The 24,351-nt window shown below is 48.8% G+C and overlaps 1 protein-coding gene and 1 long non-coding RNA gene across 2 annotated transcripts in view; one reads left to right on the forward strand and one right to left on the reverse strand.

The window, feature by feature from the left end:
- The window catches only part of LOC139760304 (uncharacterized), a 37,973-nt gene that overhangs the window by 8,455 nt on the left and 5,167 nt on the right, over positions 1-24,351 (reverse strand). Inside the window, exon 2 of the long non-coding RNA XR_011715307.1 lies at positions 2,266-2,316. This is a non-coding gene — a long non-coding RNA (uncharacterized lncRNA). The remainder of the gene's footprint in view (positions 1-2,265; positions 2,317-24,351) is intronic.
- LOC139760296 (uncharacterized) lies at positions 1,886-24,122 on the forward strand. The gene is made up of 3 exons (XM_071683271.1): positions 1,886-2,339; positions 8,786-11,215; positions 19,572-24,122. Exons 2-3 carry the CDS (start codon positions 9,310-9,312, stop codon positions 23,807-23,809), a joined length of 6,144 nt encoding a protein of 2,047 aa, XP_071539372.1. The 5' UTR covers positions 1,886-2,339; positions 8,786-9,309; the 3' UTR covers positions 23,810-24,122.

Raw genomic sequence — 24,351 nt, forward strand, 5'->3', positions numbered from 1 at the left:
GAGAGCATGGCATTTGGTGATGACAAAATGCAACATAATTTAACCATATATTAAAAGACACTACGAAAAAGGGGAGAGGCTGAAGAAGGTTGCATTCTAATGAAGGGAAACTTTGGGAGAACTAGACAGGTGAAGTATTCAAGACAATGTTTAAATATAAAGAATTAAGAGGTTGAGAGAATTAATACCTTGCATAATGCAAAATACTTAAAAAGATAGAAGTATATGAGAGAGTGCCCCAAACATTAAAGGATAGAGATATGTCAGTAAGTTTTGTTTCTCTTAAATACATCATATATAAATGCCAAATGATTCCTAAGAAATGATATGAAATGATTAGGAAGTGCATTGATGGAGGTATGCCAGGTACTATGGATACAACAGAGATGAAAATTAAAAATCTATCCATTGTGCTGTGGTGCAAGACATGTTTTACTTGACAATAATGATTTAACTTCCATTTTTAGGGGGAAATGTAATCTAACCCAAAGGTGTTAAGAAAGATCATGTCTCAAGAGTCCTGAAGAGGAAATGGTGTGAAATAATGATGGCACACACACTGCACTTGCACTAAATATACCTAAGTCAGTGATCAAGAATATTACAGGCAAACAGCTGGTCTTGCTCCAACTACAGCTTGTGCGTCTCGTTATGGGAATCTTAACAAAATATATTCCATGAGAAACTCAACGAGCTACCGTCACTGCTTCTAATTACAAAGCTCAAACCTGGCCAAAACAATGATGTCAATCTCATGACTAACGGACCATTATCCATGTTCCACATATTGATGTAAAGCTACAGAGACCAGCTATTCTGAAGATGATGAGTCTGCTAACAGAGAATTGCGCTGATCTCTGTTCTCAACATTAATGAACAAAAATGTTCAATAGTTTGAGGACAGTCTGCAAGAGGGTAGGAAATGTTCAGAGGAACCTCAAGGTAGGGGGAGCACATAACTAACTGGGGAGTATTAACTTAAGAAAGGTATAGTAACAATGGTTTAGAAAGGTACAGTAACAATGGTTTCTGATCTGTTGTTCTGCCTAAAAATCTCTCCTAAAATGACCAACCATCTCATTAGCACTGTCTATGATAAACCGTAGAAACTGGCTTAACTTGCATTTTCCAATACCGAGGTTATCTTTTCTCATCCTATCTTTTGGCAATCATATTTCACTCATATTTCATGATCTCTCATTTGAGGATCAATGTACTAAACGCTTACAAAAGCCCCTTTCATTTGACACCAATGAATAAGTAACAGCAAACTAGAAATTTTCGCATCCCAGGTTATTCTTTTACACCTTGATGAGTTCGAGTTCGATACAGTGATAGGCTGTCTCACTGACATCCCAACCAACGGGTTAACAAGTGGAAGTCTACAAAGTGAGCACTTTTTCATATTTTCTTCTCTAACATGGGCTATGAAATGTATCTGCAAACGCGAGAAAATCATGGCAAACTCATATAATATGTTTAACTGCAATTTGTATAACACGTTTATAGGCAGATGATATACAAGTATCTACTTAAAGGTACATATGGGCCTCTTTTATTTGTCAAAATAATCTTTCTAGACTCATGAACAAGAGGACTAACTCAACAGACTCTTGAAACCACCCATTAAACCCAACCCACTCTACTTGATCAACAGACAAGCGTCACCAGTTGAGCGCTGGATGACAGCTAGAGCGAAGAACTCTCACGCGTCATATTTGGAACAGTGAAATCGAGTGCTACAGCGGTTTGTTTTGGATATGATGAAGCATCACGAGAGTGTGGGGGTGGGCTCTGTGCATCCCGTGAAAAGTGTGCGTGTGTGTGTGTGTGTGTGTGTGTGCGCGCGCGCGCGTTAGAAATAAGCAATCCCGCTAACTTGGATCATTCGTAGAGTCGGTGTGGCGCGGCGAGGAGTGTATCTAGCGACGGTGGAAGATTCGGTGGCCGTGTACCACAGAAAGCACGACGCTTCCTCCACGGTGGTCTACAATCGTGCTTTACACCACCAGTACATACCCTGTGTAACCCACCGCTCCATCCTGACTGCGCCCGTATTCCTTTGTCTTGGCCTCTCATGTACACACACATGCAAGAAAACATTTCCATCCACGAAAAAACACTTGTTATACTTTGGATTTAAGTCCTAGACATACTTCACTGTACTAGGGCAAAGGCAGATCTGTTATCCAAGAAACACTTCAGTCACACTCGGCCCTATCTCTTCAACAAGACAGAACTGGGCAACATCCTCGACGTACATACCTGCCTCATATCGGCGGACCTGTCTTCATCACCAGAAGGTGTCACCAACTCCTGGAAATATGTAAAAGAATGAGGTAAGAATTAAATACTTTTGGGTTTAGGGAATCACACCAATATGGCTAATCGAAAATAATAATAATAACATGAAGGTTATTTCTTGCTGCCAGTTGGGCATGTGTCTAACGTCGCTTGTTTGAGCACGAGTTTACGTACTGGTTCCTCTTGGTCAATAAACAGTTACAGTGATGCCCCCGTATCCTGCGGTCTCCGGCTATCCGCTACTAGAGTCCAATAATTTCATATTCGTTCAGACGGGAAAATACGAAGTGATACATTTTGTTGAGCAAACATTTGTGAATGATGCTCACCTCATTGCATCAGCCACACACCCGTTTGTCAACCAAAGACGATGTGACCAACGATATTGTGCAATTTCATCCATGGCATTTTGGCTACTTCCCAATACATGGCATACGTCTGGCAAGAATGTGGTTACAAGGAAATCTAATAACAAATAAATGTGGAGGCACGATCTGTTACAACCACCATCACCCAGTACGTATCGGTGTACGGTCCTATATGTACATGACAAAGTAAAATTCAAAATATGTTGAAACCAATGACAAACTACTTTTGTCCAGTCTCGTCGTAGCTGTCACCATCGTTAACAAGCAAGTTCTGGATGCTAAGGGACACGTTGAGGTGAACGGATGGCCCTGTGAGCACGATGGTGTGACCTTGATCGCAAATCTTGTCCTATGAACACAAAAACAACAGTACGATCTATGTATGGGTATAATGGCGAGACACATGATCCAATCCTTAAAGATCAGATCTATTTACCATACCATCATACCCATCATGCTTCAAGGTTTAATTTCCAAAACAAACAAATATATGGATTTCTAGGAATTCTGGGTAACTGTGAGCGAGAACATGTACTACACCGAATCAACAAAATTTCATTCGAATTTAAAAAATTAATCAGCGTCACTGTAATGGTCCGGGATTATCATCTTAGTATAATTATACTTTAATAGAAACGACTGTCCCTAGAATTCTATTATATACCATAAAATGTTTTCATCAAACGTTACAGAAATTCCCAGTAAAACATCGCGTGATTTCACTGTATCTGTTGAATGTTACATTCATCGACGAGATCGTTAACTTCTCCGTTAACTATGCAGACAAAAATAAATTTTGGCCTGCGGTGAAGAATAGTTACCAAGAGTCTTCTCGCTATGATATTGTCTGGATCTCATTTCATCTATCATTTCCCTCTATCTACCAAACAATATTGTGTATTGGTCTCTTTACCCTTTACTTCTTCATTTACGATATAATAATAGTCATCAAATATTGACGATAGGTGGGGGATAATACGCTCGGTGATTTCAAATATTCCTGCGCGAAAACCCCGCTACCCTGACTTCAGCTTCGAAAAAAAAAAGATTTTTTTTTAATGTCTTCCCACTTAATAGCTAATAGTCGGGTCTGCTTGTACTAATATCTCCGAGACTTATGGTGACTGCTGGTGTCTGTATACTGAGACAGTTAAAATTTTACCTTCCCATCATATATGGATGTAATAAGAATAATATATGATTAATAAAATAAAGATAATTACCGCTATTATTCTTATCTTACAAAGCACACACATCCACCTTCAGACATTGACAAGAACCCATGTCATGTTTAGTCTTGGGCGGCAAATCTTTACACACACACACACACATACACTTATTATTATCACTTTTCGAGTTCCTGTATTAACATTTTCACCATGGATTCGCTGAATAAGGCCGCGGGAGAGTGGGTATGTGGAAGCCATGATGGGTCGATGGTAACGGAGATTGAGAGTACGACGTCCCCAGAGTTTAGACAAGTCATGGTGGCGGACGGTCCGGTCACCCGCAACGCTCCCCACCCACCTGTTCCTCTTATGCACGACATTACGACCCTTGAATATGATGGCCTGGCCCCTTCATAGTCAGTTTGGCTAGGTCAGCATACCTAAAGGACGTACCGTCGTGCTGAAGTCAGGGTCTGATGACCAGGTTCGTCTTCCTTTTATCTTTTATCTTGAAGTAATATTTATTGGTATAACAAAGCCCCATTTAGACCTGGGGCAAATGACCGGTTGGGGCCGTAATGTAAAGTATGTAGCGCTACGGGCGCCGCACAAAACCGGTATGGCCGCAGGTTAAGAACTCCGGTACAGTCTATGTGCTCCTTCAAGGAAGGATTCGAAGCCGACTCACTAGAAGACTGCTGTTTACCAAACCACGTATGGTTTTGAAAATTTCGTGGAACAGAGTTATTGCCAACCCAAATACTTATGCGATATTCAAAACCAAGAATATATATATATATATATATATATATATATATATATATATATATATATATATATATATATACATATATACAGACGAAAGAAATGGCCCAACCCCCCCCATACACATGTATATACATACGTCCACACACGCAAATATACATACCTACACAGCTTTCCATGGTTTACCCCAGACGCTTCACATGCCCTGCTTCAATCCACTGACAGCACGTCAACCCCGGTATACCACATCGCTCCAATTCACTCTATTCCTTGCCCTCCTTTCACCCTCCTGCATGTTCAGGCCCCGATCACACAAAATCTTTTTCACTCCATCTTTCCACCTCCAATTTGGTCTCCCTCTTCTCCTTGTTCCCTCCACCTCCGACACATATATCCTCTTGGTCAATCTTTCCTTACTCATCCTCTCCATGTGCCCAAACCACTTCAAAACACCCTCTTCTGCTCTCTCAACCACGCTCTTTTTATTTCCACACATCTCTCTTACCCTTACGTTACTCACTCGATCAAACCACCTCACACCACACATTGTCCTCAAACATCTCATTTCCAGCACATCCATCCTCCTGCTAACAACTCTATCCATAGCCCACGCCTCGCAACCACACAACATTGTTGGAACCACTATTCCTTCAAACATACCCATTTTTGCTTTCCGAGATAATGTTCTCGACTTCCACACATTCTTCAAGGCCCCCAGGATTTTCGCCCCCTCCCCCACCCTATGATCCACTTCCGCTTCCATGGTTCCATCCGCTGCCAGATCCACTCCCAGATATCTAAAACACTTCACTTCCTCCAGTTTTTCTCCATTCAAACTCACCTCCCAATTGACTTGACCCTCAACCCTACTGTACCTAATAACCTTGCTCTTATATATATATATATATATATATATATATATATATATATATATATATATATATATATATATATATATATATAATCCTTAACGTTATAAAGCATTTTATAATAATAATGATTTGTAGGGGCCCCTGAAGTGTGGGCGTCCGTAAGGCATCCACCTTCCTTTGCCTCACTGTAAATACGGCTTGTGCGATCGTATACCACCCATCGAAGGCTCTAGGACCAGAGTGAAGTTGTGTCATCTTGTTCCAGGGTCGGCAAGCAGCCCAGCCAAACACATCTCTCACGGTCGCCATATATAACAAGAGATAACTCTACGAGCAGCCAACTTTGCGTGTCATAATATTTTGCTGAAAGGATGTGACTGGGAAAAAGAGAATCATTACAACTAAACGTTGGTTGATAACAATGACTTGTAGGCTGAGGCGTTAACGCTGTTTTTCTTGCGAGGAATTCGCTTAAAACATGGCTATCGCCGGAGCGACGACCTTACTGCCCTCCAACGTGCTGCACACGCTTCGTTACGCTACGTTAATAAGTGAGCATTAAAGCGCCCTTCAACAAAGCAACACCAAACCTTCTCCGAAGAACGCCACATGGTGGTTTGTTGATTATTAATGATGCTGCATCACAGCACACCCAGCAAAAAGATGGAAACAGCTCTTAAGTTAAGGAAGCATCAGGACTAACAGTAACTGTTGCCACTGCTACAAATACACGCCAGTATCACGCAAAACACCCACTTCCACATAATTGCCCCTACACACTAACAAATACAAACCTGACCTGTGCCAGTAAGAGCACACCAGAGAAATGAAAGAGATCGTTCCAGGCTTAGACCTGGCGATTTTTTTTCCTTTCCTCCGCAATACATCCGTCGTTTTAAAAGTTAAATGTGGCTAAAACTATATATATATATATATATATATATATATATATATATATATATATATATATATATATATATATATATATATAAATATATATATAATGACTTCTCACTCGCGGTGACTCACGCGCACCTACGTGGTTTAACGGTTAGCGTTACTGACCTCACAAGTCAGCACGGACCCCGCATGAGTTCGGATCTCTGGTGCGGTAGTCGTACCTCATTCAACCCCGGCGTTCATCCTCCGTGGCTGGTCGAACAATGGGTACCTGCCTCAGGCAGATGTGTGTGTATGTTTGTACAAAGAAGTATAGACATGATATATTTATACATGTTAAAGATGGGTCTACCCGAATGTAAAACTCTCCAGAACACACAAATAATTCCAAATAACAATCAAATACTGTGTCTCCTCTACTTTAAGCACTTCAATAACGAAACGTGTGCATCACCGCTGCTGGAACATCTTTAAAATAATCCGTTCGCGTTCTGGTAACATACATACCACAACGCATGCGAAAATCGCTGCGATCTCGGAAACAGTTCATGTGTCATGCCGTCCATGATCTCCGTACGGGGAAGTGAAGACGTGCGTGGAGCCGCTAGCGGAACATTATATAAACGCAGTTAGCGAAGCCTAGCCGAGAAGGGAGGGAGGGAGCTATAAAGTGTTCATGACCTGCCGAGGTGGCCAGCGTCGATGACAGCTTCCAACTCGACGCACGGTAACACTAACCGCCCTTTAGTCATCTCTATACGGTTCATAATACAAATAAGGTCAAGACCAAAACCAAAAATATCATACCACGCTCACCAAGTTTACTGCGGCCAACATATTACACGAGGGGAGAACAATAGTAGAGTAGCAAGCGGCGGCATTCGAGCATGTATACACCGGTGGCCTACATCTGCAAGTGGGTCGCCAGTGGCCGTGTTCACACCGCTAAATACCGGTAGCTACCCGACTTCGCTAGCAACGAGTCTTTAACACACGAACTTGGGCTACATCATATCATATACTGATTGTGATGGACTCTAACTGCTTGAGGTTACTTACGACATGGGTGAAATTGCTCTTGCAATCTCCCTTAACGTTTGAAATTAAATATTTGCACAGTACGGGAGTTGGGGCCTCTCTACACACGGATCTACTCTCTCTCTCTCTCTCTCTCTCTCTCTCTCTCTCTCTCTCTCTCTCTCTCTTGCTTCCATGTTCCTGAATCTTGTATAATTTTGGGAAGCCTACCAAGTGAGAGTACATTTCATGCAGACTTACAAGATATGAAAGGTGAAATTTTTAATGAAGAATATTTAAAGTGGCGAGTCCTCGCAACTATTCCCCATTAAGCACTGTAAATAAGACGGAATTACAAATAGATAATCGTGAATGGACATACACTGAATGGTATTAGACATGTTTGGCACCCATCATGACAGCGAGTAATTTATAGCTAGTGATGTTACAGTTTAAGTCCTCGTTCAGCGTGCGACGAGAATTTAATGGCGGTCATTTTGGGTCATTTCACACGCTCAGATAATTCGCTGCAAATCACACGTGACGCGTTACGGAAGGGTCGGTTACTTCGCAGGTCATATATTTCGCTTTACACCAGGCTTGGTGGTGTTAACGTTGCACCAATCTGTAGGGGTGACAGTGTTGCTATGTGTATGGCTTATATAGCAACAATAATATCGTGTAGCGTGTACTAACCCGAGGGGAAAAAACAGGTTTTGCCGACGCCGCTCAGATCCGGAGAGGGATGAGGTTGAGGGGCTCGAACGAGAGGCTTAAGTCTGTTGCTTGAGTCATATCCTGCCAGCCGGTTTCGTTCCTCTGGTACAAATACAGCCCTGGTTTCCCAAAGCGCCAGTACGGCACTAACTCTCCAGGCACCAGTACACCCTAGTTCCCAAGGAACCAATACGGCATTAATCTCCCCAGGCACCATTACAGCCCTAGTTCCCAAGGCACCAGTAAACTTGATACCACCTGTCGTCCTCCAGGCCGATCCCGGCAGGTACAGTTCTAAGCCCGGGAACTATGGAGTGGTCGGTACCTCAGGAGCGTCACGCATACATAATCCATGGCTAGCAACCCTTCCAACACGATGCGACGGTGCGACCCGTGGGTTAATTAGAATATGCTGGTCTTCAGTGTTTTTAAAGAAAGTACGGGTATATCTTTTTCATCAGTCTTGAAATCTATGCTCGTATCTTGTCGGGTCTGCAGGGTTCAACATGTTTGCCTCGCCTGGCACGTTTAAATACGGCAGTTACAGTCTGTAACCTTGTATAAGGAATTGACGTAGTTCTTTACTAATTGTTCTCTATCAAGATTTGTGTTACAGATATGAGGTGGAACACTAAAGTGTTCCACAACTGATGCAACTTCACTCTCCTTTCAGGAGTTTGGGTACAATGGGACTCGACCAGTGTACTGGATCCCTGTTAACATCCTCATTCCTCCTCCTCCTCCTGGGCCTCAGCTGCTCCAGTGTCTCTTCCTGGCCTCTCCAAGACGAGATCTTAATCCCTGATGACCTAAGGGGAGGCGACCTTCCCCTAGCTCAGGAGAGACAGGGAAATCTGACGGACGAGGATGGCACTTCGCTATTTCCTGAGGGTAGCACTTCGACGGGAGGCGAGAGACACATGTTTGATGAGGGTACGCAGGTGGGAGCGAACTCACACCCAGCAAGGCAGAAAAAGCCCTACGTGCCATTCAACAGCTTGACGTTCATGTCAGCCGATCGTCACGTTGCAGCCTCTGGCTGGATCTCCAGCAACACGAGTGATATTCGCCAGAAGATTGTAAGCAGTAAACTTGGTGGCATAAGGCCGATATCGGTAAGGCCACCTACCATCGTCCCATCTTCTCCAACTAAAGGAACCGATACAACAGCTGCTGGAAGTTTTACAACTCTACCAGATGCATCAACTCCAGCGTCAGTCTCTGAAGAAAAAACAAACTAATCAGCCATACACAGCAGCACCAGATACACCAGTATCTACGTCACCAGGAGTTACAACCCTATCTCCTCCCACTTCATCAGAACATGACCAGCCGCCTACCGAGACAGTGCCAACCTCCGGTCCGGTAACTAACACCACGAATTCAACTGATCCAGTGACAGAACCATCGACGGTCGCTTCAGGACACACGTTCAAGAAACCGCCACTGTCCACCGGGGCTGGAACACCTGTAGCTTCATCATCAGAAAGTCCCGTCTCAATCACAAGATTCCCTTCCAACAAGAGACCCTCAACCTTACTGGTCTCGTCAACCGTATGGCCTCCTGTACCTACAAAACTTCCTCCAACTAACAGACTGCAATTAACCACAAGACCTACTTCAGTAACAGTGCCCTCCTCCGACACAAGGCCGCCTCCAACTACGCTACTCTCCCTGTCTACGTGGTTTCCTTCACTTTCAAGCTTTACCTCAACCAAAATAACCCCTTCAAGTACGCCACTTACTCGAACCACAACATCCACACCAACTACACTGCCCTCTTCTTACACGGAGCACCCATCGGCCACCAACTCTCATTCCGTCTATACATCTCAGTCTATTACGACGGTCCCTTCGTTTACAGATCCTACTCCCCTGTACACCGCGAACGCGAGCAGAACAGTGACTCGGCCACCGAGTAACGCCCTAGTGAATGCATCAGACATCCCAGCATTCGGACTTCTGTCTACGTGGAAGCCTACATACCGGCCGATCGTCAAGACGCTTCAAGATGAAGAGGTGACGGGACAAACACTCAGCAACCCGCACACCGCCGATGATGTATCGAGACGACCGACGTCTTCCATTTCGACAGACGCGATCCCGTCCACGTCCCCTTTACATCGCCTATCACCTACCACCACTACCACCACAACGATAGCGTCTACAGATGAAAGCTCAACTCCATCTGGATCAGCGGCACCGGCGCCATCTACGTCAACCTTAACAACTCTACCAGCTTACTGGGGTCCTAGCAAAGTCCCGGATGCGGCTACCTCACTCCCAGAGGTTATACAATTTGTCCATCCAGTATCCTCAGCCGGACCAAGACCACTTGAGAACCGACCAGAAGGACCAACCACCTTTACCCAAGGACAACAAAATATTGACGAATACCAACATGCAGTCGTATATTCACAACATGAAAACTTCGGACCACATGATGATCCGAGTGGGTACGAAGTGCCTTGGAGCTCACCTCGACCCAATTCGACGATACTCATGACGACATCAGACCATCAGCTGATAAGGGAAGCTCTCGAGGAGCTCACCAAGCAGCAACAGCCGGCTCCACAACACCAAATCTCTACCAGCGAAAAACCCGAATCACTGGTGCCCCTGACCAAGAAGATAATTATTGATACTGTGTCCACGTCCACAACGGAAACGGGGTTCTCAGGCAGTAGCACATCGAGTGATGAGAGCGACGTCTCGTTATCCAAAGATGCTGATAAAACTCAGTCCATCGTGGGCTCCACCTCTCCCTGGGTGACGAGTGCAGGAGCGCTTGCGACGCACGGTCTTGGAGGAGTACCCACAGAGCGCCTCCCACACAACAACACAGACGCTGCAGCTCCTGGACCTGTGTGGACAATAACGACCACCTCACGATCCATTCCTCCAGAGACTTCGGATGACTCTAACCTTACGAGGCCGCCGACGTTAATCTCGCAGTCAGTGACGAGTCTGACTCGCGAGGACGCCAACGCCACGAAGGGGACGACGCAGCGAGGCGAGATGGCGTCCACCGCCAGCACACGTCCGAGTCACGAAGGTAATGACGTCGACGACTATGAGTACGACTTCTACGAAGACGACCTAAGTGAGTACTATGCTGCCTATGGTAATCTTTGGGACGAGATGGATGGTGGTGGGCCATACACTTTTGGTTTGCCCCCGCCACAGTCTCCCAACCTTCAGGTCTTGACTTGGCCCTATACCAACGCTCCTACTTCTCCACCCACACACGATGACCTCACACTCCTCTGGACATCCGCACCGGACAGCGGACATCTTGTTCCACAAATCTCCGATTCCAGTTCGGGTTTCTACCCTCAGGTGCCTGATCACTCACACTTTGAAAACCAACAGCAGAGCACACCCTTCCCGACCTTCCTCTCACGTCCTTCCTCAGCAGGTGACATGAGCCTCCTCCAGCCTCCTGTCCTCACATCTCCGACCACTCTTCTCTCGGCGGACAGTTTCCTTAATCATGACGACTACGATTATCGCCCGGGACAAAACGATAGCCAGTCGCTCGCCCAAAGTAGTATAGACCTTTATAACCCCTACGAACCTCCGTATAGTGACTACGATGACGTATATCACTATTCGCAGAGACGACCTCAGTCTCCCGTAAGTCCGACACAGACCGTCCATCCGTCAGACATCACGCCGGACGGCGACGCACCCTTGCCACACGCGACAAACCAAACCTCATCCCACCTCTCGCATCAGAGTAATACAGCGAATACAATAGTCGCGAACCAGACCAACTTTAACATCATCCCTCTGGTCGACGTGACTCGACTGCTGATGAGCCTCCGACCTGACAGTGACCCACTTAACCTTAATATTCACAACCCGGGGTTCTTGGATTTAAATTATGTCCGCGTGGAGGGGGCGATCTCCTCCACCACTCGCCTCCCGCCCGTGCCCTACTCTCCGCCGGTCAACGAGGGCGGGGTGTTGGGTCGTCCAGGGTCACAGGGTCTAGGGGTCAACCTGCTGCACGGTCAGCTCAATACGTTCGCCTCCCTGAACCCCCTCAGGCCGCACCAGTCCAGATACAACAGTACCGCCCATTCTGGCCGGGGAACGAATAGCGAGCCGACGACCCAAGCAGACCCGCCCGAGTCTGATAACCTTACCCGTCCACACAACACTGTCTTTGATCCCTACTTAAATGACCTCAACACGTCCTTGGCCAGTGTGAGCCTAAGACATAAAGACATCCTATACAAGAATACAGACGAATCTTCAAATCATTCCAGTGTAAGTCCCTTTCCAGTGGGAGAAAACAGTCCCAACTCGGGTGCGCATCCTGGAACCTATGTAAGACCTCTTTCAGCACATATACAAAGTTCCATTCCTACCCGTCCACATGTTATCAACTCCTCGAAGTATCCCTTCCATACGGCACTGCTGGCGGACGATCATGTTCGGCTGTCGAACCCTTACACAGCAGCAACGCACAACTTCCAGAATCCTAACGCCAGTAATCCGTATCGTTCGTCGTCGGACGCAACCCAGCTACAAGTAACCAAAACAGAGATTGTTAGTAAGACCGACTATCCTTCCGTTGTACCTCACGGGCCCACGTACCCTACAGGGGACTATTCATCCATAAACCTTGAGGGATCTGTCCTCGATGAGTCGGATGAATCGCTAGCTCAGCAGCTTCCTTACGGTAGACCACGACCTGCCTCCACCCTAGGGCCTAGTGTCACAGACTCCACTCCCGATACCTCCTCCTCCCTTCCTTATCTGCCTGCTCTATGGGACAATTTGAAACTTTACGACAGACTTCCATCTTCTCTTGCTTTGGGTTGGGCCCCTATACATCATAACCCAACATCTCCATCTTTAACTGTCGATCAAGACGCCACAGGTCCCCAGAACAGACCATCTTCATCTCTCTCTGTCGACGATATCATGGAGCCCTCAAACAGACCATCTCCATCCGTCGCTGTTGACCAATACACCAAAGGGCTCTCCACCAGACTACTTCCATCTGTCACTGTACACCAAGACACCACAGGGCCCTCCAACACACCACTTCCATCTGTCACTGTCAAAGCCGCACTGATGCCTCTGCATGACACGCTGAGATTAAAGCCTGACCAGAACCATGTGACATCAACACCAGAGACGAGGTCCTCGCTGCCTTCCTTCGCTGTTACTGACCAAATAACCCACCTGACACCAGACAGCACTCATCCCCTGCATCACTCTGACAATACCTCTGTTCAATTTGCAGGCTTGAGAGGAAATGATCACCAGCAAGAACAAGAGAGTCCTTTTAATCACCAGGACCATCACCCCCACCAACGCGAAGGTAATCCGTTTGTACTGGTTAAAATCTGGAGTATGGTAGGGGGCCAGTTGGTACCTATGGGAGAGGAGTCAGTACCCACCAGCATGTTTAGGAACTCGGGCCTCGTCAATGGCGCCGTGGTCAATCCTCAGGACCTTCCGCCCGACGTCCTGAAGCTAGTGGCCTCCAGCATGGGTAATGACCCATTCCTGGACCCTTCGCTGTACCGCCCTGGCCGAGCCAGACGATCTCCACCGGGAGACCAGGATGTTGTAGCGGACCTGCGCCTCAGCTCTGGGGGAGACGAGGTCCACCCAGGGCAGGACACTTCCACTACGACGACTACGAGGCCAAAAGCTCGAGCTCTTCGCCTTCTGTGGAACCCAAGTTTCCAGATGATTTTGTTGCTTCGTTCCACGAAACACCTGAGGCTAGTCCACTACAGCAGGACCGTATTCCACGGACAAATGACACTATAAGTACCGATAATCTAATCAATTCACCTGAAGTCAATACTTTCCAGTATAACCATAGTGTCTTGCACTCTAATGAGACACATGATGTAAGACCTTTACTAAGGAATTCCAGCGGTCAATATTCACATGCATTCAACATGCATGATATTCCGCCGCAGCAACTGTCACCGATGGGAATTACCAGCCACATGAGGTCCGCAGCAGAGTCTTTCGGGTTTCTTGAACTGCGTCGACAGAGCGGCGGGAAAACTGAGACACCGTCAGAGCCACTCACATCCAGTGAGGATCCCGAAGTAGATCTTCCTGTTACCCGCTTCATCGCACCTCCGGCAAGAGGACGTGTGGGTCCTGGCCTCCGCCATCCTGCCAGCAACACACGAGAAGCTCAGTATCGAAATCATGAGGCAAGTTACGTCTCTAGGTATACACTGGAAGAAGACATGGACCTTTATAATGAAAACATAAACGGGAAACTAGTAAGTACTGGTGATAAAAGGCCTCTGAGAGAGGCACCGTTTCCACCTAGCCCATTGGCTGTAGGTTTTGCTGGCCCTGTGCATGGCCTTGGCTCTGCAGTCGGCGGTGTGGGCTCTGATGTCGGAGGTGCTGGTTCTACTGTTGATGTTGGCTCTGCTGTCGAAGGTGTGGGCTCAGCTGTCAGAGGTGTAGGTTCTGCTGTTGGAGGCGTTGGTTCTACAGATGGTGGTGCTGGCGCTGTGGCCGAAGAAGCTGTCGACTCTGTGCTTGGAACTGCTAGCCCAGTGGCTGGACGCGTTGGCGACGATTACCTCTCAGCGAGAGAACCCTCGTCAACTGAGGAAGTGTCAACGCCACAAGAGGACCAGCCTCCCAGTCTCCTCCCCCTCACAAAACCACACTATGGGGGTGTGGGCAATCCCACCTACAGCAACCTGCCGCTCTCTATCGGAACAACACTGCAGGAGAGCGACCTCACCTACCTGCGGGTTCTCACTGACCTGGCTGACCGCATTGACAGTTCACAAAATCATGACCCGACGTTAGAGGCATTTATAAGCCGCATACGATCTACACAAGGACAACAACAGTTCTCCAGCGCAGCGGAGACTGTCGGCTACAACTCGGCCTTCCCTCCGTCAGGCGGCGGTGCCTTTGCATCTACCTTCGGTACTGACAACGCTCAGTTGCTGTCGCAGCCAAGCGTCCTCGAGGGTAACCGTGGGTCCATCCTGGAGCTCCTGCCGCAGGACCTTCCCCAGGCCAACCCTCTACTGCCTCTCAGCGAGCCGGTAGATCGCCCAGTCGACCTCCGTCGCGTGCTGGCCGATCTGCCCTCCTCTAGCAAGCTGCACAGGGAACGGCTACAGAGCCGCCTGGCGGCCATCACCGGTACCAACACCTTTTCAGGCCACCTCGGTAACCAAGGCTTCATCAACAGCAACAGACACGCGGCGCAGAACTCCGTCTCCGGCAACTACGGAGAGCAACCGGCCTTCAATCACCAGGTGCCCAGGACGAACAGGACTGGTCCAAACAACCTTGCTATCGTTGCTGACCACGGCTATTACCCGCCAGCGGCAGATAGCGACAATTACCAAACTTCGCTTCCGGCAACAGATTTATCCATCTACCCACTCCTATCTCGGCATGAAGCAGGGCCAGGGGCTGCTTCCGTCGACGTCCCTCGTCTTTACTCCACTAATGTGTCAAATGACCCTCGACGCCTGTTGACAGTACACATGACCTATCCGACGCCACCTCCCACCCCCCATCTCCTCGACTATCCATACCCACCATTGCTAGATCAAGAGTACTTCCCACTGCCATCCTTGGCTACCCAAGGTGATCATGTGCGACCATCCTCGACCAACCAAGACAACTACCCCCGTCCGTCCTCGACCAACCAAGACAACTACCCCCGTCCGTCCTCGACCAACCAAGACAACTACCCACGTCCGTCCTCAACCAACCAGGGAATAAACCGAATTTCAATTCCGACCAACCAAGAAAAACATACACACTCACCCTCGACCACGCACGAAAACTATGCCTACCAACTTTCAACCAGCCACGAGACACACCCACGTCCACCCTGGTCCAGCCTCGGGAACTATCCACCTCTACCCTGGACCAACCCTGGCAACTATCCCCATCATCCAGCACCGACCCCGTCATTCTCAAATCCATTTGCGACCGGTCAGACAGAAATGTCGCCGAACCCGCCCCTGCCTGACCCGTCAGATTCGTCGTCTGTAACCTCGATTTTCCCATCATCCTATCCTAGTCAAGGTTCAGTCGGGCTACCTAACGTCCAAGCCTTGCCTCCGGGCCTCTCGCCTTCTGACCGACCGGTGAATAATTACTACGAGCTCGTAGACTCTCCTTACGTGCCCCTGGTGGAGCCACCTAGCGTAGGGGGCCAGGCCATTTTCGGCCCCTCCTACCCGTATTACCCAACACTGAATACTTCAGTCTTCTGGAACGCTGTTGAGGAGGAAGGCCCTTTAGTCTCCGCACTGCCCGCCATCTCTCCGGCGGCGACAACAGCAGCTCCTGCCACACCCACCGACGCAACTCTGCAGGGCTGTCTCACGGACGGTTTGTGTTCCCTGGGCGTAGCCGCCCTGCTTGCGCTGGCAATATCAAACGCATTCTCTCTCCCGTTCTTGGCGCCCGCGTTCTTGGGTCGCCGACGCCGCCGTAAGCTAGACGAAGACTTGGCTTCCTCGATGAAGCATCTCGACCAAGTGGTTTCTAGAGAGACGCAGATACGCAGACTACTCGCTGAGTATCGTGACTCCTCCGATGGAACAAGGACGCATCCTAGGGATGCCTTTGATGTCGCATCCTCCTTCATCCTGAACATTGCAAGGATCAGCAAAGAGGCACACGTTTCCAAAGCCGCCGTCTGGAGTGCGCTTGACGAAAAAATTAGCAGCCTTGAAAAAGTACTGCAAACGCTGAGTGAAGAGCAGTTAGCTTACATCATAAAGCGCTCGTTAAGAATGCTTTCCCATGGTGATCCTCCAGGTGGGCTTTCGAGAAGTCAATAACGTCCATTGTCCAGGGGCAAGCAAGCGTATGACGGGATCGGGAGGAGCTCCCGGGGGGAAGGTAAGGGAGGGTTTCAACCCTACAGAAATAGCGGAGGAGGACTTGGACGTACGTACTCCCGCAGGAGAACCCTCGACGATGACTAAACCAGCATCAGAGAAGAACTCCCGGGAGAAAGTGGACTTAAAAGGTAATCCTAATCAAGTGGATGTAATTGACGAACGGTCCTGAGAATGCATGCATATGTGATGGGACTGACATATCATAATTCTGCGGATGTTATAACCTGAAGAGAATACATTCTCCTGTCCTAAATGAATTACTTCACTTTCAAAACTGCGGTTGTCAAACGAATCATGTGTCGCGTCACAGTCACCTGATGTCGGGTGTTCGTTTGCAACCTACAAGCCCTCTTTGGCAGTCATAAGAAAAAAATAATTTCTCTCCTTGATTAATATTTGGCGCGTATTTTCGTTGCAACGTGAAACTGATGCCTTGAGTGAAGAACAAGGAAAAACGGGAGAAAATTTGAACCCTAGCCAACAAACTCAAGTTTACTGTCTGGAAACATCTGGCAGTCCACGTTAACGGACGGCAAAAAAAACAGACGCATTTAGAGTCCTTCTAGCACGAAGGCTTATGACCGAAACCCGTAAGATTTAGTAAGGTATCGACGACGTCAGAGCCAAACTCGCTTAGGAGTCGAGCTTGCTCCATGAAAGAAGACTTACGGGTTTACTAAGGTGAATTCATTGCCGCCGAGGGCCTGTATTTCTGTGATATCTGCATCGACTTGACATAAAAACTGCTCTTAATGTAGTAATTTTATAAACATACAACTTTAATATATAATCAAACTCTCTAAATCATGATAATCTATGAAAATATTTTTTATATGTGAAGATGATATACAATAAATAACTTTAAAAAAATGGCTGTTTTAACTTCCATTGCTTGGGTTAGGTGTGTGTGTGTGTGTGTGAGTGTGTGGGGGGGTCAGGTCAGAACACAGCATACAACGTCAAGAGGTTGGTTGGTTAGCGTGAGCCAGTCGCTTGCAACAGCACGCCCATGGAACTCCGCTCTATCCGGACTCCAGAGTCCGTACATTCTAGACTCCACGCACACACACATCGTGGACTCCACAACCGCATCGTGGAAGGAGTCTTGACAACACAAGCGTACCTCCTCCTCTTCCTCTTGTGACGGGGGGTGGAACGGATAAAGCGAGACACACTAGGTAAGGCCGCCCGCCGATTGCTTCTGACACACACACACACACACACACACACACATGCATGGCACGTTTCCTTCCGTAGCGCCAAGCGTTACGAATTGTTGCAGCTGCTGGCATGCGTCGGCCGACACGACGCGGCTGACGGAGCTGTGCATCACGTAAACAGTAGCCCCTCACCCCCTCACATCACCGTTAATGACTGACTGACTTTCTTAATCTACCCCTGTACCACCGACTGACTGATATGACACGAGTAGCCTAATATATCCACACGAGAGTCAGCATGTTCGCATTTCGACTTGCAAGACACTATTTCCTTGCAAAACTTTTAGGACGCACTGAAGTCCCGGAGAGCGCTTCGACCACTGGCCGAAACTGTGCCGAGCCTTTTTCGTTTTCTTTCTTATCGAAACAGAGTTCGGTACAGCTTCGTTCAAACACATCCGAAGACTTTTCCCGTGACTATACATATATAAAATGCCTATTACATATGTTGACCCTACTAACTGTAAACGTACACACTTGTCAAGTCTTTTCATCACCTTTATGTATAATCTAATCACTTTTATACACAGCCTTGCAAAAATCAACTGCAAAATCAGCCCCTTCTGCACGTAAAATTTGTGTGATTTCACGGTACCAGCACAAGCATATTATATATATAGACAGATAGATAGATAGATAAGATAGATAGACAGATACAGATAGATAGTCAAAGATAACTAGACAGATTAATTAGAATTTTGAATCACGAACCCTGGAACCAGAGTTCACTGGATTTGTATGTTATTGTAGCGTCTAATCTAGCACTTCTTGTCTTCTCCAAGATCATGAGGCGAAACGCATTACCTTCCCATCTATGCACGTTCTTCCCGGACGTAAAGACGTTGAGTAAACCCAAAAAGAAAGTTAAGATCCTTCCTTACTAAGTACTGTTTGTAAGCGCATAGCATGTTTAAACGAGATATAGCAGCGTCTTTGCATCATCTGCAATGTACACTTGTGATAGGCCACGTACAGAACAGAATGCCCAATCGTTAGTTTCACTTGCACCACAGATTTTAGAAGCGTTGCTGTCTCTGCACTGTATGCTGTAAATGTACCCTATGCCCTGTTATACGAAGTGTCTGTAGCAACTATTACAGCTCGTAAAACGTCAAAAATATGGTTTTACATTTCTGGTATCAAAGTTTAAATGTAGATTATTTTTTCTCAAGCCAAAAAAATAAATTTAATAACACGACGTCATTAAGTACATCTATACAGAGTTCGAGGTGGTGCAAAGCTCATATTTTTGTCTGTTGTGCTCCTGGTATCAGGGTGATGATGACCAAACTTATACTTTACTGATGCTGTAGTGAGTCAGGCTTCCTAATACTCTGCTGCCACCCTACAGGCCAACCCACCACCACCCCCGTCGACGACACCCAGACGGCGCCCTACGTGCTGGTCAAGCTGTGGGACCATCAGGACGGCCAGCTCAAGCTGGTGGCCACACAGCGCATCCCTTCCTCGGCGCTCGACCCTGAGGGCACTAGTCCTTCCCAGGGGCTCTTGGAGGTCTCACAGCCGGGTCCTGATGGTGGGAACCACCCCGACCCCCAGCGAGAAGTGCCGGTGCGACCCTCGCTCCAGAAACTCATGGAACACTACACCCTCCGGCAGCTGCTGGAGTCACTGCTCTCGCTCTCGGACGACCAGCTAACGGATCTTCGGCAGAAGATCCTGCAGGAGGAGGAGGAGGAAGTTTATTCTTCCGAGGTTACGATCCACAGGCCGCCTCACCAAGAACACATGCCGGACACGGTGAGTTACCTCGAGCTGCTCCGCCAGGGTCAGCCACCACGCCCTCACCGACCACGACCCCTACAGGATCAGCAAACCCAGAGTCAGCAACAACTGGAACAAAGTCAACAACAATTGCAGCAGAGTCAGCAAAAAGAACAAAGTCAGCAACAAAAACAACAACTACCACAAAGCCACCAATCACAGCAGCCACAACACAGCCACCATCAGCCCCCCAAAATTCAACAAAAGCAACAGAATCAGCAAGTACAACCCAGTCAACAGCCACAAATTGGCCACCACCAGCTACAAAAAGGCAACCCAAAACTACAACACGGCCACCCACAACTACAACAAGGCCACCAACACCTACAACACGGTCAAGAATCCCCACAACAGAGTCATCGACCACCTCCCCTCCATGGGCACCCTCCACAACAAGATGTTTCCAGCCTTATGACCAGCGTACCGGCTACACCCGGCGTGGGTCCACAAGGCAGTCCAGTGCACACGCTACAGTCATCACCCTTCCATAACTTCCCTCACTACAAGACACGTCCTCAGGCTACCGGCTCCGAGGCCGCACACCTTGCGTCCTCTTCCTTCGAGCCACACCCGACGTTCCCCCAGCCCAAACCGGCGCTACCCCAACTGCACCCGTCACCATACGCATCTCTATACCCGCTCGGCTCCGGCGGAGCGAACTTATCGCCGCTTCAGGCCGTGATGCAGCCAACCGCATCGTCCCTTCGACCGAACAACATCTGGCCCATTAGTGTCAGTCCTCTGAATCTTCTTAGGCTAGGCCAGTCTCCGCCCCGGGTAAATCCGCTGTCATTGGTGCCTGATCCCTCATCGAGCCGGCCGCACGCTCCACTGGCTGCGTCCGGTTTTCTAGGGCCCTACAGCGGGCCACCGGCCCTTCTGAAGGATCGAACCCAAGACCCGGAGACTCCTCCCCGCGCGGCCATCGCTCAGGAACACGGGGAGAACAACGATCTCTTCAGCGGCCTCAGGCCCGAAATCTTGGAGCGCCTCCCGTACGTACACATCCAGTCTCCTGCGCCCAGTAGGGAGATGACCGGAGGAGGGCATGAGCAGGGCGGCGTGCCCAGCGACGAGAGAAACCACGAGTTTACGCCTGGGTCAGTCATGACGGCATGGGGACACGATGCGCAGCTTCCTCGTCCCTCCCCTGCCTATCAGTCCCCTCTTAGTGCCACTCATTATCCTGGTGCCCATCAGTCCCCTGTTCATGCCCATCACTCCATTCCTCCTGTCCATCAGTCCCCTCTTCCTGCCCATCAGTCCCCTCTTCCTACCCATCAGTCCCCTCTTCCTAACCATCAGTCCCCCCTTCCTGTCTATCAGTCCCGTCTTCCTGCCCATCACTCCCCTCTTCCTACCCATCAGTCCCCCTTTCCTGTCTATCAGTCCCGTCTTCCTGCCCATCAGTCCCCTCTTCATGCCCAACGATCCCCTCTTCCTGCCCATCAGTCCCTTCTTCATGCCCAACGATCCCCTCTTCCTGCCCATCGGTCCCCTCTTCCTGACCATCAGCCCCCTCTTCCCATGCTGCAACGCCACAGCTCCCTCCATCCAAGCCCCAGCACTGGACGTCCAACGCACAACACTCCCACGAGTGACCACCAGGAGACGCAGGGAAATACCACACGTGGGCATCTCTCTCATACACAGAGCCCTCTACCCTCGGCCAACCACAGCACAATGGTCCATGACGAGCCACAGATTCCAGCGTCAGCAGCCAATGGAACACTTCCAGCGACGCCTGCCCCTAAAGATGATTTTGAGGGTTACGACGCCACGAGAGGCCGGACGACCAGTGCCACCACAGCCGCCCCCGCCCACGACAATGACTCGCTCTCTACATCTACGCAGCCAACAGAATCATCTGGAGTCTCAGGACCTCCTCCGGCTGCAACGTCTCAGCTTTCTCAGCAGCCAACGCGGGATGAAGGTGCTAACGTTTCCCATTACTGGCAGACCTCAGACAGAGGAAAAGAAACCGACTTACTCGCCCACCCAGATCATGACCAACCCAGCGTGCCACCTCCTGCATACCGAGGACATCCTTCATCTCCAACAACAACGGAAACAACAGCTTCCACTTCCACCACCACCACTCCAACGCCTTCTCGGTCCGGTGCTTTCGGCGGCGTTGGGAACCCTGTTCTTCTCGGTGTGCCCATCAGCCTCCAACACAGCAGCAACAGCTTCGCCGCTCCCTCCAACACCCCACAACAGCAACAAGCTTCACAGGTCTTTGGAGGGGTGGGTAACGATGCCCTCGAGAACCACCCGCTCATCCTCGGAGGCGAATTTGGCAGCAGCAATCCAGGCAAGTTTGTGGCCCTCGATACCCACAACCCGCTACTGACACACTCTGTCCCGGCGGCGGTGGACACCAGCACCGGCCCCGTACTGAACGGTCGACCGCTTGGAGCTCCGCAGTACCCAGGGTATGGGGGTGGCAACCCAGCCACGAGTCATCCGCTCAGCGGGAGCAACCTTGTTGGGAAACAACCAGACCATCTCACGACCTTCGATAACCTCTTCCAAGGGCTGGACGTCAGTGACCCGCAGTTTTCTCAGGTTATGCAGACGTTGGTTCTGGAGTCCATCCTGGCGACGGACCCGCAGCTGCTCCTGAATTTCAGCGATGGGTTCCTGAGGTACCGCCAAGACGCTGCCCCTACGTCTCTCCTGCCCCCTGACACAGACGCTTTAAAACAGGTGAAAAACGTCGTCAGGAATCAACCATGGTTGTCTGGAGGGGTTCCGCACTACAACACAACCCTTTCCGTTGACACCTCCACCGTGAACTACTTCGACAGCGGCGATGACCACTTCAACTCGCATCCAGTCGCGAATGATAGGATGGGAAATGAAGACGTAGAAATATCTAACTCATCACAGCAATATCTATCCAGTTTACTACGTGGCACAACGGTAGGCTTCCCTCCTACGCTGAAGCAGCTGCGACAAGGGCTCCGGCAGCACCTGGAGTCTTCACTGTCGGCGGAGGTTCCTCCCTCCCCGCCCAACCCCACCACCCCAAGCTCACACAACTTCCAGCACTCACAGTCTGATGCAGGACATGACCTGGAGACGCCACAGCCCGCAAGTAACGTAGACAGGTGCCTGAAAAGCAACTGGTGTGCCATTGGCCTGGCTCTGACGGTGGCAGTCGGGGCCACGGGCGCGATGGCGGTTCCGCTCGTTATCCCTGTGTTTGGCCGAAGACGTCGAGAAATGGCAGCAGGCTCAGGGGACGCCACTATTCACTTCATTTCTTCCTTTGAACCTGAGGTCCATCTGCCCGCCCCTCTCATGCAGGACGTTTCCAACAGTTCTCTTGAAGACATGGAGAGCCCCCCACGCCATGGCATGTTCACCACGGCGCCAGGCACGTCCCAAACTCTGGATGGCTCTCACTCATCTACAAGTCGGCCCGGCAAAAATGAGTATGATAGCGGCAACAGCAATCCTCCGGATACCATCCTAACCGTGGCTGGGATACCAGGTGCACGGAGGCGTAGTGAGATCCAGGACGGGATGGAGATAGGTCGGGTCATCCTCCGAGGAATTGACACGTACATCTCTAATGAAGACGACTCACCTAGGGCGTCCATAACGGGTGCCGATCAGAAAGCAAAGAAAGCGGAGTTTATCAAAATACTTCAGGAGGAACTAATCCAGATACATCCGTCACTCGCTCAGCTCTTGGATACACTCGGCAAGAAAAACGTTCTTGCATCACCAAGTGTGTCGTTCAAACAGAACTCAAAGACTAGCAAAAATCCGAAAAAAGTTGATAACACAAAATAAGACGGATATTGTAAAATGATCGACATGAAGGCTCGTAACCATGTGGAAGTTCAATTTATTGTTACATGGCCATGCCAGATATATTCATGTGCAACCTGGTTCATACTCTACAGAGCATCAGATAAGTTATTATGTATTTAATGTAGAAGTCAGTGATGTAGAAAGTACCTGAATAAATATACTTGAAGTATCTTCTCACACTAACTCCTCATTATTCATACATCAGGCGTCGAAATACAGCAAGATACACACACACACACGTAACTTTGCATTACATTTTCAAATAATAATCGTAAGAATGTAATCATTACACGGAGAAATGGGGTGCCGTTACCGGCAGTGGAAGGTACAGCTACCGACTTTGGAAGGTACCATTCATCTTCCATCGCTATTCACGGGGGTGGAAGGTACCACTCACGCCAGCTGAAGTATCTGTCACTGCAGAAGGTGGTGAACGTGCATTGCAAAATAAGGTACCGTTCACGGGGGCAGAGATACTATGCAATAAATTCGTGGGTACAATGCAGAGGTAAGGGGTGCAA

This window comes from Panulirus ornatus, chromosome 36 (assembly GCF_036320965.1).
Source record: "Panulirus ornatus isolate Po-2019 chromosome 36, ASM3632096v1, whole genome shotgun sequence".
Lineage (NCBI taxonomy): Eukaryota > Metazoa > Arthropoda > Malacostraca > Decapoda > Palinuridae > Panulirus > Panulirus ornatus.